Genomic DNA, 13,304 nt, shown 5'->3' with positions numbered 1-13,304 from the left:
TAGTGGCTGGTTGTAGTGGATAGAGTGATTATGAAAATTATTCCACACAAAAATACCTCTCAATGATATTAATACTTTATCAAAATCAAATTATTAAGATCTATTTAGATCAAATAAACACTTCTTTTATGTGCGACAATAATCACAACTCACATATATCATGAACTTCAAATCATGTCCTTAAATTGAAGTGATGTCTGAACGTTTTAACTGAGTGGCAAAAGCTCGAGGGTCAATTTTCGATAGAAAAGTGTACTCTATTAATTATTGAATCAACAATGAAAATCTATGGAACAATGTTTGGACGGAAAAATTTATTTTGTGTAAGATACAAAACTGATGTGGCCGACAATTGTTGCTTGATTCTATTTAATGGTTTACTAATTGAGATAATTCAATGTTTCAATTAAATTCAATCATAGTGTTGATTACTTGTTACATCTACTATTTTGTATAAATTGATTGAATTATATCTAAATTTGCTAATTGTTGCTTGATTCTATTTAATAGTTTACTAATTGAGATAATTCAATGTTTCAATTAAAGTCAACCATAGTATTGACGACTTGTTACATCTATTTTTTAAAAAAAATATTGATTGAATTAAATCAAAAGCTGTTAATTGTCACTCAATTAGTCACAAGAAGGTGGTCTACGACCATTAGATCCCTAGAAAGAGGAGCAACTAAGAAGAGAGGGGTATAAAAGAATGAAAGGAATGTCTTCGATCTGGCTCTTGTTCCCTGTAGGTTTATAGCACGCTAGGCTAGCTAAGAAAGGTATTCTATCTTTCTCTTTTTGTTGTTCGGCTCGATAGAATTGTTTAGAATCCTCGTACACAAATACACTTTAACGTGTAACCATTTGGAACATTCAGACTATTTAAACCTACACATTATTAGTGATGATTTCATTCCTCCCCAAATTTGTACTCCCCTTCTGGCCTTCTCCGCTCCTATGTGTATCGAAAAAGTAAACCTTGGGGGGAAAATAGACCTTGAAGCATAGTTAAGGGACGAATTTCACAATTTCCTTAAGGAACAAATACTAGCCAACAGTTTCCATCAAGTGACACAGCATTGGAGAAAAAGATAAAACACGTCAGCATCTAAATTCTGGTGTTAAGGCAATCAATCCATTTGTTTCGAACAAAAAGGCAATCCTCCATTTGAGTTGTCCGCCTCTCCTCTTTCCCTTATTATTCAACCAGATAACCATCCATCAAATTCATTGTCCAATATCGAATGACCAAAAGGAAACCCTAAGATTTACCAAATCTGAAGGCTGCATGAGTATTCACCGACAAGTATCAATCGAGTGCTTCATCAAAGTAGTGAAGCAGCAATGGTGGTCGTTAATGCTCAGCCTTGGTCTGCCTTCCTTACACTCCGTCAAGCTCCTATTACGACATCGTCTTCCTTTAAAATACGCCCTTGCTTCTCTTCTCGTCGACGGCTAACTCCTAGCTTTACCACTCTAAGGTAGTACATGTTTATGATGATCTCATACTGATTGTACAGACTTATGTATATGTTATTTGTCGTTATGATCTACCATAAAAGCAGTGGATGAACTTACCAGAGTTAAAACAAAGATTGCCATGTTGGTTCTGCTATTGGGTGGTTACAACATTTTATCAGTCTTGTAGTGGAAGCAAGAATACCTATAACAACTTACAAGTACACATTTATCAAAGAATGACTCTGGTTATCAAATGATTGAACAACCGGGAGCAATTTACTTTTATACTTAGTTGACATTCATACTAATGAATTATGAGTTCTATGTTTATGACAATCACTTATTCACAAACTTCGTGTGGGAAGATACATTACCAATAATTAAAAATAGATTCATTACTATGTTTATACGAATCTCGTCAATAATGAATGAAATTAGAGGTATTTAGTGAAGTTGTTCCTTCTAGAACTGTAGGAGCAGTTCAAACTCTTCTAGGTAAATGTAAAGTAAGTCTCATTGACATTCAGTCTTGTTATCATTTGGTACTGTGTCATGATGAAGATCAATTGGCGCTATGAGTGAGTTGTGTGGTGCAGTATGAGTGACCTGTTTATCATTGGATTACGAATGAAGTTAAAGCTTGTAAAACTGTTTGGTGCATTTGGCTTTATTGCAAATGAATTGTATTTCAAGACAGGAGTATGTTTTCGACATTATTGTGGGATGAAGCAGTAACTGGCTTCTCTATAATGCATAGTTACAGGATTGGACAGGATATCTTTGTTTCCATAAGTTGTTCTCTTTTTTCTAATCAGAAAACATATCTTGCTTTCGGATCCTATTTGTGTGAATTTGGATGGCCCAAAGGAAAAGGCTTAACTTGTGTGTTATAGTTTTTCTTGTGTGTCCTACAAATAATTGGGAACAGATGCATGCAGACAATAGATATACACGTACAATCGCACATATGTGGGTGCATGTGTTCCCCAAATATCTTGCAGTTGAAGCACAATTAATTTACTGTTGATGCACATGCGCACATGTTAGACGGAATTGAAGCAAGCAGTGGTCTTAACTTTTGGTGTTATTCGGCAAGTGATAAAGTATTATCACTAGAATAAATATAGCATGTTCACTGGCAGGTAGCCTGTAATGACAATAATGATGTTCAGTTTTTGTCTTGGTTTTACTAACTCCAAATCTGCTTATGTAGTACTGCAGAAAATAGCATTGCGATGTGACAGTAGTTGATTGTCATCTTTATCCAAAAGAGTTATGGATTGTCATTGCAATTTAACTTCGTTTCCTTCAATGCAGGGTTGGAAGTCTTAACCCTAGATGTTCCATAAATACTGACATTGCGACTGATCAAGAGGTTCGGGATGATGTTGCAACTGACGATTGTGGCTGTTCAGTACCTGTTCTTCATCTCAAATCTGATATTCTGGAAACTGAAGCACTAAATCTGCTAGCCAAGGGCACATTTGTGGACACTCTCTTGACAACATTGCCTGTAGGATTTGTTATGAATAATTCTGCTCCGTCATTTCTAGTACCTCTGCTCCCATCTAACTCTAACTACCGCGCTTTTGATTTGTCTATTATTGTGTTGAACAGGTCTTATCAGAGGAAGAGCAGAATATTATTGCTGCAACTCCTGCTCATCCAGCAGGGTTATATGGTTAGTGCCCCTTAATTGAGTGGTAGAATCTCAACTTTTGTCTGTAAGTGCATCAGTTGCTCTCTGTTGTATTCTAAAATGATGATAAAGGCTGAACCTCGACCTAGTTTGGAATTTACCAAAGGATACTTCTGTGAAATGCTAATACTTTGAGAATCCAGTGAGTTCCTTTGGAAGTTTGGACAATATGAGGTTTGGACATAAATATATAATATCTTTTTTATCAGATTTGATACGTTATATGGACTATTTGGAGAAACAAAGCAATGCCACTGTACAAGCTGAAGATTTGAGAGCTCCCTCAGAACTCAAATCTTTTATCTTCATTAACAGAATATCTAATGTTGACTATGAAAAGCTATCTTCTGTATGCTTTGATACTTTAATTTAACTAGGCTTCAGGCCACCATACTGTGATTGGTGGTTCACGGAAGCCTGTTAGGGTGAACCCCCCTCCCTCCCCTGCCCCTGGCACGTCAGGGAAAGTTTGTTTATTAAGTAGTTTAACTTTGAAAACATGACCAGTTAATCATTAGTTGCATTATGTCTGTAATTCATCATTTTATAGATTTCTGATGTCAAGTGCATTCATACAGCTTTGTATGCTAGTTGCCTGGCTGGGAATATGGTGGAACAACTGTGGAATTTTGCCTCGCCTGCTGCCATTGCGTTGATTCATCCTAGTCTTCTTCCTGTAGCACTGATGGGTTTCGTTGCTAAGGTATTATTAATAAGTGCTACAAAATAAAAAAAGGCTAGAAGATAATTGTTTGCCTTATTGTTTTTGTACGGGAGGTCCCAGATTATGTACCTGCAGGCTGCAAGCACGATCTTAGTGTTTTGTTGTTTATATCAATAAAATACTTAGTTACCTGTTTTTTTTTTTTTAAATATTTGCCTTACATCCCGCTTTAATTGTACAGCTTGCTGTAATTGGTGGAGGTCCTCTGGTTGGCAAACTTATGGATCATTTTCCTAGGGTTCCTGCATATAATTGTCTATCTATAGTCCAGGTATCCTTTTCCGTGTGTGTCACTAAGGAGAGGTGTGTGCAAAAAAAATTCCTGAAAGTTCTCTAATACGTCTCTTCTGTCAGACAGCTGCCCAGTTGGTGTCTGTTGGAATGATTATACATGGTCATACTCTTCATCCAACCTCTGCATCATCTTTACTTTTCCGTCCTTGGTTTATTGTGCTTGTTCTTGTGGGAGCTGTTGAGAGGCTATCTGGGTTGGCATTGGGGGTTGCAGTGGAGCGTGATTGGGTTGTTTTGGTATTGCTGATTGAACTTTGTTTTGTCCCCTATGTCTCACTTTTGACTCCTTACTGTGCTTGAGGAACTTTCTAATTCAGAGTCTTGTTTATGCAGTTAGCTGGAACCAATCGCCCAGTTGCTCTTGCTCAAGCAAATGCCGTTCTAAGCCGTATTGACCTCTTATGCGAGGTAACAGACACATCAAGTGGCAGCTCCCCCACACCCCAATCTTTTGCTGCATAACGGATACCAATGATCTTAACAAATATATTCAAAAGTATTGATATTTTGTTTCTGTTTAGTTTAGTTTATGATAAATACTTTTCTTGAATTTTGTAGTGCTTATCATTTAAGTTTAAAAAATTATTTTATTATTTATCTTATAATTCTCCTTTTTGGGGGATTACTGTAGATTGTTGGAGCAGCATTATTTGGCATTCTTCTATCTAAATATGAACCAGTGGTATGCTTAAAAATTGCTGCTGGTTTGATGATGGGTGCACTTCCTATCGTGGTAAATCTTAGTCCTGGTTCTATTTCATTCTATGATTTGAAGTTTAAAGCACTGCGTAGCATTTGATTTGATCATGCTTTTACTAGGTATCTCTGACATGGCTAACCAACAAGCTTTCCGCTGGGGTTCTTGACCGTGCTGTGGAAACTTGTTTCAGTTTTTCCTCCCGGTCTTCACTAAAATCAGAAAATATAGGTATCTTCTCTTGAGTTCAGTTTCGTTGAAGGTGGAAATAGATTTTACTTTTATACTAAGCCCGTTGTTTGTTTTCAGTGGGAGTGGGTCTGGAAGCTATAAAGCATGGATGGTTTGAATATGTTAGACAACCTGTTCTTCCAGCAAGCATAGCCTATGTGCTTTTATACTTCAATGTTGTTCTTGCACCTGGTGGTTTAATGACAGCATTCTTAACGCAGCAAGGTAATGTCTGCTTTCTGGACTCGTGATATTTTCACCTTTAGATTTCTGGCTGCAGTCACTAACTGGATTTTGACGACATAGCTACACTTAATACACCAACAATGGCTATCATGATGGCTTTCTTGTCTCTAAGCACGGTTGTGTTGGCTATGATGATGTTCTGGTGGCTCTGAGCATTTTCACATGGCGGGTTTTGGTTGAGCGGTGTAATAAAAACTGATTTGAGATGCATGACAATACATTTTCTTTGTTTTGGATAAGTAAGATGTATGATAATCTATCTGATTCTTGCAGTGTGCTGCAACTTACTTACCACTTCATGAAGCAATTTAGCTCATACAAATTTTAGAACATTAGGGGTAGGCTTTCTGGATTTGGTATGATTTGGACCATGACCTATCAGAAATTAAAGAAGTTTGACCTGGATCAAATGATCAATGCTTTGGTTTGTTTGAGTTGATTTTTACTTCATCAATCTAACGTATTCATCTGGTATTTTATTATGATCCTGGTTTGTTAGATTGAGAATGTTTAAAGCAAAGGTAGCTACTTTCACAACCCTTGAGGTCTTGAAAGAAATTACAATTACTTCAGCATAAATACTCATATTTGTCATGCTGGCACTTTCAAAGTACTGAAATGTGCCACATAGAAGGGATTTCCTTAGAAAGAAAAGACATGTTTACCTTCGTTGACTTTAGAGTAAGTCTTTGTGACCAGAAACCTTTAAAAAGGTTTAGCTGTTGATTGTTATAATGTCTTTATTTTTTGTTTTTACCTTTTTGACAAATGAGTTCTATGATGATTTTGTCAAAAAATCCTTCTAAATGCCATAAAATATTCTATTACAAGTAGCCAAAACTCTTCTTTATAATGTGAGATCGTTCCCATCTTTAGTTCTCACTAGTTCTCTTGCAGGAATGTACTTTTAACATCTTGTGAAAGAATGTGAGCATCGACTCAAAATCTTAAGACAACACAGAAGATCTTTACAAAATCACTTTGGATTCCCTTACCTACCCAATGTGTAATATCACACGAGTATCTTGATGAGTTGAGATGTGGACTTTAATGCAAATAACACCCTATGTGTAACTGATTTTGGGGTTGACACGTGTACCTCATTGCAAAGTTATGAGTGTGAGAACAGGTACACAAAGCTTGGTCTTGATATGAGGATCCAACTCGAAAGCTTAAGACAGTAGGTCGAGTATTTCAAGACCTTTAATACTCTCTTTTAGGACATTAAAGAATTGCTGAAGAAATGGATCTTGGACTTCTCCAAAAAGTTAGCTCATGAGGTGAGGATTGTCCAAGACCATATAAGGAGACAAATGATCCCATGCCACACTGTTGTGGGACTCTTAACACAACTCTTATCACTTAACAATAAACTAGTACATATTATAAATTCATAAAGGGTTTCCCTTATCCTCAGAATGGATTTTCCTAGAAAATGATCCATTACAAGAGCACCCAGAAGTGGGGCCTATCGGTCAATGAAGTGGGACAAAAACCAAGAGTAAGGTTCAAGTTTCAGCAGAGATGAAGATGCTAGGTTGCCTAAGACTTGGTGGATAAAGTTATTCCATACCTATGTTGGTTAGAGGTAGCAGGTACTCATTGGAATAGCTGAGGTGCATGTAAGATGGTCCAGACACCATCATTGTAAAAAAAAAAAATATCCATTACAAGAAGGAAATAATTAATTATTGATTTCTAAAATCCGTATTGATTGCTATTGACTTAGAAATCCATGTCTAATCATTTGACCTGCACACACCCTGGGAATGTTTTGGTGTTGGCAAGTGTAGGAGACTGTTTCTCTATGTGGTGCCTTGTGCAGTTTCACTCAATGGGCCGGTGTTTTCACTTAGTTTACTTACACACACATATCACCTCTCAGTTGTTTCTTTTGGGATATTTTTCTTGTGAAATTGTGAGTGCTTCAAAGAGTGCGGTGGTCTTTTAGGTGTAAATTATGTGTTAACAGCTTTTAAATCCAAACAGTTTGCTGGCTTATTAATAATGTTTTTGCAACTCTGACTGGCGCATATCCTGTAAACAATCCACTCCATCTTAAATCTTTTGCAACTAAATTGGCCATTCTTTGTAACTTACATTAACTTGCAATGGTTTATACTGCATAAGTCCTGTATGACCTATATGCTTTCTGTAGTTCTGTACTTAATTGTTGGAGGAGAACCTCAATGCTTAAAAAAGCCTGAAACTGAAACTAGTGACCACTTTAATCTCAAATGTTTCACCACTCTTAATGATTTCAGGTTTAAATCCATCTATTATTGGGGGCTTCAGCGGATTATGTGCTTTTATAGGCGTTGCAGCGACATTTGTGTCTGCAAAGATGGTCAAGCACCTTGGCATCTTAAGGGTTGGTTCTGCTTCTTACATTTTATCTTGTTCTTGTCAGAAGTAATATCCTCTTATCATTCACAGTCTGGGCCTAACTCTAATGAATTTCAATACCAGGCTGGAGCGGCTGGCCTATTATTCCAGGCTTCGCTTCTGACTACGGCTGTTGCAGTTTATTGGAGTGGATCTCTTTCTCAGCAGACTCCTGTTTATTTTTTCTTGGCTTTAGTTGTAAGTTCACTGCTGTTACCTTTATTGCTTTAAATGAGAATTTTGTGGCGAACCATGTGTCTTTTAATTTGCATTTAAAAAGGTATATTCGAGAGTGCTTTATCTTTCAACATATTGCTTCATGAGAATTTCATATTCATCTAGTTTCATTGGAATGGTCTGCTACTTATGTTACTTAGTAACTTAAAGATATCTGATATTGTCATTTCTTTTGAATTGGGACGATCTGGTACTCATATTGTTTAGTAATAGTAGAAATGATCTGAAATTGGACAATTTTCAAGAAGGCTTATGTTGACCCTTTCACAGGTATTGTCAAGGCTGGGACACATGTCCTATGATGTCATCGGGCAACAGATTCTACAAACTGGAATTCCTGCATCTAAGGCCAATCTTATCGGAACAACGGAGGTTTCTGTTGCAAGTTTAGCAGAATCAATAATGTTAGGAGTTGCGATAATTGTAAATGATGTCTCACATTTTGGATTTCTAGCGACACTTTCCCTTGTATCAGTAGTTGGGGCAGCAGGTCTATACTGTAGATGGTTGGAAAATCCGACAGATACTCAAAGGACTCTTTTCTCTTTTAGCCCTGATTTATGAAATGCCAAAAGTATATAATTAGTTGTATGTTATTCTGTAGCATGGTATTAGTCATCACATTGAAAGTTGTACTTCGCAATTGAAATGCATCCAGTATGCCTTTGTAAATTAGTTATTGTTTCCACTAACGTCAATGCAGATTTTATAGAAAAGTTGAGTACTCATTTGAAGTAGGATCTGTCAAGTTTCTGTAAGGGTTTGTTAAGTTTGGGCATTTGTGAGGTAGAATCTTTAATCTCTATAATGGGATTATTTTACGCTGCTGAAATTCTTACCCCCTCCCGCTATCCATAAGGCCAAAAATTTTCTTCTGCTTTGTGGACATGACATCCTTGTATAACTCTCGATTTTACTCATGTGCAGTGACTGCATGACTGCTAATATTAACATGTTCACTGATGCCAAAAAAAATTATGCTTCTCCTGAGGCTTGAGTTACCCAATTTGTTTGTTAAAAAAAAAAAAAAAAAAAAAAAAGAGAAAGAGTTACCCAATTTGTATGATTTCTTGCTATTGTATAGTGAAATGCATGTCATGATCAGAAATGACTCCTTTGTAACACTATGTAAAAATACATATCCGGTAACTCGAGACAGTATTAGTTATTACCTGGCCATCCAGGTGAGAATTGAAAAATAATTATGCCCAACATGTTAAAACTGCTGTACATATATTCAAGCAAATATGTGAAATGGTGATTTATCTAAAGTAGGTACCTTTTTTTCCCCTCACATGTCAATTCCTATTACATCTGCTCTTATGTCATTGTTTGTCATTTATGCTGTATGCACAGCATTAAAGATGAACATTGAACATGTAGCTGCAGTTCTTTTTCTGCTAACTTCATGTGCATTATGTTTCTTGTAGCAAATTTGTAAGTAAACTAAGATGATTTTATTGTTCTTTTGCTACAAGAGTGTCAGTATCAATGTTCCAGTAAGGACATATTAAACAGCATTGGCATTGGTTTCAAATTGTCACGGTAAATGCTTGTAGTTGTATTTGAATGACGCTTCAAATCTTATCTCTCATAATACGGTGAAAGTGTTTTGAGCCATAGATATATTCGTGTATCAAGACAAATAATAACCCTCGTGACTATATTAGCTAAACCATCAACTCAAGTCTGTTGGTAAGTTTTCAGCCCAGGGTCTTTAATTGCTGTCTGGCAAAGTCGAGTACATGACAGCTAGTAAAATGAAATTAAAACGTAAATTTTCCGTTAGAACTTATAGCATTTCAATCATATTTATATAAATTAAGCTGGCATTGAGGTACAATTGCTGTGGTGGACCATTGTAGTAGTCAAATAATGGGATAGAAACTTCTAGAGATTAGTCTGTGCAAGCAATTGCAAATAAACAAGAAATCCTAGCATGTGAAGTTGGTAAACTCGTCTAACCTTTTTAAAAATAAAAATACTAATATTAGTACTTTGTTGGGGTTTCATTTTGAGTCAGATTTGAAAACGAGGCACAGAGCCTACTTCGAATGTTGCAAAAAGTGAACAAAACAATGTGTGCCTAATTACATTACACGTTGATAGTAGCAAAGAAGAAAGGAAGGGGCTTTGATTGTTGGGTCACGAGTGAGTTTAGGGTAAAGGGTCAACTGCACGTACCCGTTACGTTGTTTCTGCCTAAGATTCCAATTAAAATCTTAGTCTTTTACTGAGTACTACATTTCCACATACCCCAATACAATTAACACACTTTCACACAAAAGTACAATTATATTATTTTATTACTAATACCCGACAATCTTTTGGTATCTTCATGTCGAGTTGCATTCCAAATTTATCCGTTCAACTTGTTTTTTATTTTTGTTGAACTTTTTCATTAATATGGTATTGGGAGAAGGAAGTGTAACGAAAATCAAACATGCACCGTGCATCCAAAGGTGTTACGCGGTCGATGAAGTGGGTTGAGAATCATAAGATCTCAGGTTTAAATTTCAACAGAGACAAAAAGATTAAACATGCACGCAAGCTGACCTGAGCACCACCGTACTTATTGTGTGTATGATTCAGCATCGAATGTTGTACCGTTAGTCTTGAAATTTTATTTTATTTCATTTATTTGACCACGCTACACTTTTGAATGACAAAATCTTCTATCTTTAATAATCCATTGAATAGTTGTTTCTAGTGCATTAAATATCACTACTTTCGAATATGTTCCTGCTTATATTTGAAGCATCTGTCTGAATTAGTTCTTGTACATTAAATTATCATCCTTTTGTTTGTTTAACTTTTTATACGGATTTAAGCTTGCGAAATGCGAGTAATTATTTTTACTCTTGAGTACCTTAAAACACACTTTAGAAAAGAAAAATCGCTCGTCGTACCTGGAATTAAATTCTAATTTACTAGTACATCACATGTTTATATTTTCGAAACATTAGATATAAAATCTTTGGTGTAGAATCGTTTGAATTGATTTTTTTTTTTTGTCCTTAGTTTTCTTATTTTGTTTTTAAAAGTTGATTATCATTGTTAGTTCTTAACAAAGACAAAAAAAGGAGAGAGAAATATGTCAAACAAATACACTAGGAAAAACTTTTATGGACAAACACTAAAAGAGTATGTCTAGTCAAGCAAAAGATCCAAGATTAATCGAGAAGAAAGGGAAAATTAAATGGGTAATATAAGTGTAAACTGTAAAGCCACCCACAAACACTATAGCACACATCCAATCTATCATAAATGGTTTCCCTCGATAGGATTGATGTCTTTCAGTTTTCTTTTCCTTTCTTTTCTGTCTCTCTGTCAACTAAACAAAGCAAAAAAATTTAAAAAATATATTCCAATTCACATTCACAAAAGAAAAAAGAAAGGAAGTCAGTGAGGGTCACGTGAACCAATGCATTATACCTTCATCCAACACACCAAACACGAATTTAATATCTATTCTACTCCTAGTATATACAGTGATAATGAAAAGTAAATTTTTTAATTCTGTTATAAATAAAACTAAACTCAATCAACTGTTAGTTTTTCTAATATCTAGCTTACCTATGTTACTTTTAAGTTTATCTTTGGATGGACACGGTGTAATTCTTTTTAGATTAGCGGTACATAAATAAAAGTTAAATCCTATGTCAAACAATAAAATGGTTTGAACAATTTAAAGCATATTATAAGCAAAATCATTAGGTGTTTTTCTCCAATCTATTCAAGTATGTAGAACAGAGTTATCTAGTACCGGTGAAAGGTGACAAATATTTAACGAATTAAATTAATCGAGGTGTGTGTAAGTTAGTCCGGACATAAATTGTATATATGTCTCATCACAACTTGAAATGATTAATATTTTTGAATATTATCCGTGCATGTCCTATACTAGTTGTATAGTCCCTCCATTCAAGTTGTTTGTCTTACTTTCGTTTTTAATCTGTTTAAAAAAGAATGTTTCTTTTCTTTTTTAGATAACTCTTTAGTTTCAACTTTCCCTATGACATATATAAGACCACAAATTAAAGAGCATTTTGATAAATTCTACATATCTTTAGTTAGTAACCACAAGATTCAATAATCTTTTTTTTACTTTTTAAAATTGCATATCAAGTTAAAACTAGACAAATAAATTGAAACGAATGGAATAAGAAAAGCGGGTTAAATATACAGCCCGTATTTGTCGCGTGCACTGGTGAAACATCTTTTGGTGTGTGTCTGACCATAAAAAATGCACTACTAGTGCAGTTCTTTTGCTTAGGGTTTTCCTGTCAGTAGTCAACAAACTCTCATTTCTTTTTCTTCCTTTTTGGGAATTGCTTCAGTCCTTCACTGCTCCTTTTTGTTTTTCCTATCCCTTGCCTTTCTTTATGTTTGTTTATTCATAATGCATAATGCATAATATTATATACTTCTTTCTGGCCTCTCCTCACAACATGCATCCATAATGCATTCTTCTGTCTGCATGACTGTCTCTATATGTTTGGTTTTACATTCTATATTATCTTCGAATAATTATCTACATCCAGACTCCAGTAACAGTGTTTCTAGTCACAACATATAGAAAGTTGTATACTCACAGCTGAAGTTCTTTGGTGTTAGTCAGTTTATTTGATCCCAGTATTTTTTATACTGAGAATAGATTTATATATGTGAAAATATGCTAAAATTTCAGTAAGTATATATTAGTTGGACCCTTAATTTTAAAAGTAGAATAAAATCCCTAAATTTAATAGTGCTAAAATTGTTAAAGATAAACTCAATAATTTAAATCCTGGATTTGTTTCTATCTATCATATCACACATGGTGAATCTAATACTATGAAAGTTAGTTTATTTAAACTCATAACTTTTAGTTCAAAATAATAGATTCACTGAAATTGTTAAAAATATTAAAATTATGAACCCAGAATTCAAACAAAGGTGATAGATTCAGTTATTACAATCTGAATCCTGAACTCATGAATTAAAATCTTGAATCCGCCCAAGATACCAAATTGATTCAACATATAGGTTGGAATCTCTCGGTAATCTCATGGTTAACTGTTTCTTAAATTAGTTGCTACTTCCTTGCTAAGCATACTAAAGAAAAAGTTTACCTATAGTTTACCTATAGCTGATAATAGCTCTTCAGGACCCCCAACAAATAATTAGTTTTTGTTTTATAATGGATTGAACTCCTTTTAATTTGCATCCATTAATTAAAAAGAGTATTCCTTTGGTGGAATATCAAGTCTACTTCCAGTCCTACACCGCAAGTATATATCCATTTCAGCATCTTTTCAATATGAATGATTGGTATTAACTAAAGTATT

At 35.0% G+C, this 13,304-nt stretch overlaps 1 protein-coding gene across 1 annotated transcript; it reads left to right on the top strand.

The window, feature by feature from the left end:
• Window positions 1–1,160: 1,160 nt before the first annotated feature.
• LOC132064375 (solute carrier family 40 member 3, chloroplastic) lies at window positions 1,161–8,722 on the top strand. The gene is made up of 13 exons (XM_059457328.1): window positions 1,161–1,481; window positions 2,779–2,974; window positions 3,079–3,142; window positions 3,739–3,863; window positions 4,066–4,155; window positions 4,239–4,415; window positions 4,512–4,586; window positions 4,810–4,911; window positions 4,998–5,106; window positions 5,185–5,331; window positions 7,617–7,723; window positions 7,822–7,935; window positions 8,245–8,722. Exons 1-13 carry the CDS (start codon window positions 1,345–1,347, stop codon window positions 8,536–8,538), a joined length of 1,737 nt encoding a protein of 578 aa, XP_059313311.1. The 5' UTR covers window positions 1,161–1,344; the 3' UTR covers window positions 8,539–8,722.
• Window positions 8,723–13,304: the final 4,582 nt, after the last annotated feature.

This window comes from Lycium ferocissimum, chromosome 7, assembly GCF_029784015.1.
Source record: "Lycium ferocissimum isolate CSIRO_LF1 chromosome 7, AGI_CSIRO_Lferr_CH_V1, whole genome shotgun sequence".
Lineage (NCBI taxonomy): Eukaryota > Viridiplantae > Streptophyta > Magnoliopsida > Solanales > Solanaceae > Lycium > Lycium ferocissimum.
The sequence above is the reverse complement of the archived record's forward strand: the minus strand, read 5'-3'. Positions and strand labels throughout refer to the sequence as shown.